General features: G+C 49.5%; 1 protein-coding gene across 8 annotated transcripts in view; it reads right to left on the bottom strand.

The window, feature by feature from the left end:
* The window catches only part of TRPM4 (transient receptor potential cation channel subfamily M member 4), a 53789-nt gene that overhangs the window by 26109 nt on the left and 24980 nt on the right, over positions 1–2700 (bottom strand). For all 8 annotated transcript variants that reach the window (XR_001817009.2, XM_037728484.1, XM_037728485.1 and 5 more), the window contains 2 exons: positions 808–937; positions 491–636 (listed from right to left, as the gene is read on the bottom strand). Coding sequence is in view for 7 of the 8 variants with exons in the window: in XM_037728484.1 (XP_037584412.1) it covers positions 491–636; positions 808–937 (276 nt within the window). In the remaining variant the exon portion in view is untranslated. The remainder of the gene's footprint in view (positions 1–490; positions 637–807; positions 938–2700) is intronic.

The following is a 2700-nucleotide window of genomic DNA, read 5'->3' as shown; positions in this document are numbered from 1 at the left end:
ACATATATATATATATATATAGGTGATTGTCCAGTAAGACCATTCTAATTGCTGAGAACTGGAACTAGGGACCTCTAAAGGAAGTAGAAAATACTTCCTGTGGATGAGGCGGGACTTCCTATGGATGAGGCAGGACTTCCTGTGGATGAGCTAGGACTTCTTTTGAAAGAAATGGGCTCTTCTGTGGAAGCAGGAAGGACTTCCTAGGTTAAAGGTAGAACTTCCTGATAGGGTCACCAAGAGTTTCTCTATCTGGAGTGGAACTTTTTAGGAAGATGGGCTTTGCCATGGGAAGGTTGGCTTTTGGTGGAAGGGAGTGAGGCTTCTTATGGGAAGAGCAGTCTTTCTGAGAGAAGAGAGACTTTCTGGGTAGTCTCCAGGGAGAGGGGATGGTCCAGACCATGGCTGTTCCCAATGGCAGGGGCTCATCCCCATACTTCCCAGAGTCGGCTTGGAGGCTGTTTGGGATGTTGGTGTTACAGATACTCACCTGTACTCCATCCTGGGCGAGGAAGGCACGGGCATCAGCTTGCATGGCCAGCTGGAGGCAAGTGGCATTCCCCCAGAGCCGGCAGCGACGGAGGAGGAGGCGGGCAGCCCTTACCTCACTGCTGCGATAGCACTCACCATAGAGGTCTAGGGGTAGAGGAGTTAGTTATGTGACAGGGTTGGGAAGGAGTAGGGTGAGGGTGTAAAGGGAGAGGAAAGGGAATTTAAGGGGATGGTACAGGGATATGTGAGGAGTCGGGAGATGCCCCCTCCAGTGGTGGCCACCATCCCTGCTCCCAGGCACCATGCCCCACGCACCAACGCCCATCCCCTCAAACTTGGTTGCCAGGTCTTTCCTCCGTGCTGCCTCCTCAGCATCAGGCTCCAGGCGTGCCATCACCCGGAGCAGCAAACAGGCCCCAAGAGCTGAGGAAACTGCATTGGAGCCCTGGAGAGACAAAGAGGGCATGGATGGGTCAGAGAGGGGTCACAGAGAGGGAGAAAGCCTGAGGTCAAGGGAAGGGACAGAGCCAGAGGTCAGAAGCTAACTGGAGTCATCAGAGGCCAAAGATGAAGTCATGTTTGGAGATGGATCTGGAAGAAACTGAATGTCAGTTGAAAATATCGGAAGTCAGGTGGCTCAGGGACCAGGGATACAAGTGAGGGGCTGGGCTGGGCTGGGCTGGAGGAAGAATAAATTCTGCAGCCACAGACAGGTCAAGACCCAGTTGGAGGCTGGGTAAAGCAGTTCATGACTGTAATCCCAGCACATTGGGAGGCTGTGGTGAAACCACCTTTGCAAAAATTATAACGGAGGAAATTATGAGAAGGGAAGAAATCAGACCTAACCGACTCCATCTGGCTTCTAACCCTTAAGCTGCCCTTGCTCATTCCTAGGCATAGGCTGAACTAACTTTGAGAAGGAATTCCATTCCTGGTTTGACTCTGAAACAGATTGATAACAGCTCTTTCCCAAAAAAAAACCCCTTCTTGCCTGGGGACCAGTCTGCCTTTGCAGGACTAATAAATTAGCTATAAGACGAGAAATTACAGTTTAGGGGTCATGCAGCCTCTGGCTCCAAGAGTGTGAACCTCCCAGATTGCTCCCGGGGATAACATCACTACTGTAAAACCCCAGATGAGTGCTTATTTTGCAAACCCAGTACTCGATGGATCGGCTGACACCACCCAGACAGGTAATCTGGCCCAACTAGTTCTACATCCTGTCCAGGAACAGACGACAGTGAGACCCCCTGTGAGTCCATCTCCAACCTGACCAATCAGCACTCCCCACTTCCCAGGCCGCTACCCACCAAATTAGCTTTAAACGCTCTGATCCCTGAATGCTCAGGTAGACTAATTTGAGTAATAATAAAACTCCAGTCTCCTGTACAGCCAACTCCACGTGAATTACTCTTTCTCCATTGCAATTTCCCTGTTTTGATAAATCAGCTCTGTCTAGGCAGCGGGCAAGGTGAACCCACTGGACGATTACAAATGCAGAATTGCTTGAGCCCAGGAATTCAAGACCAGCCTAGGCAACACAGCGAGACTCCATCTCTACAAAAAAAAAGAATTTTTTTTTTTTTTAGTTAGCCAGGCATGGTGGTCTGCTCCTGTAGTCCAAGCTACTAGGGAAGCTGAAGCAGGAAGATAGAATGAACCCAGGAAGTTGAGGCTGCAATGAGCCATGATTGTGCCACTGTACTCCAGCCTGGATGACTGAGGAAGACCCTGTCTCTAACAATTACAGTTTTTGAAAGCACCTGGAGAGGTGACCAAAATTGGCAGTGTAGGAGACTTCAAAACTTCATCCTTCCACAAAAGCAATCAATAGCCATCAAAAACTGCCAGAATCAACTTTTCTAGAATTTTGGAAGCTAATCCAAAACTTACAAAAAACAAGAAAATGCTTAATGAAGCCGGGCGCGGTGGCTCATGCCTGTAATCCCAGCACTCTGGGAGGTCAAGGCAGGTGGATCACCTGAGGTCAGGAGTTCGAGACCAGCCTGGCCAACATGATGAAACCCCATTTCTACTAAAAATACAAAAAATTAGCCAGGTGTGGTGGTGGAGGCCTATAATTCCAGCTACTCAGGAGGCTGAGGTAGGAGAATCTCTTAAACCCAGGAGGCAGAGGTTGCAGTGAGCCGAGATCATGCCATTGCACTCCAGCCTGGGGAACAAGAGCGAAACTCCATCTCAAAAAAA

The sequence above is a fragment of the Cebus imitator genome, unplaced genomic scaffold (genome assembly GCF_001604975.1).
Source record: "Cebus imitator isolate Cc_AM_T3 unplaced genomic scaffold, Cebus_imitator-1.0 Scaffold266, whole genome shotgun sequence".
NCBI lineage: Eukaryota > Metazoa > Chordata > Mammalia > Primates > Cebidae > Cebus > Cebus imitator.
This window is presented reverse-complemented; position numbering and strand designations above follow the sequence as displayed.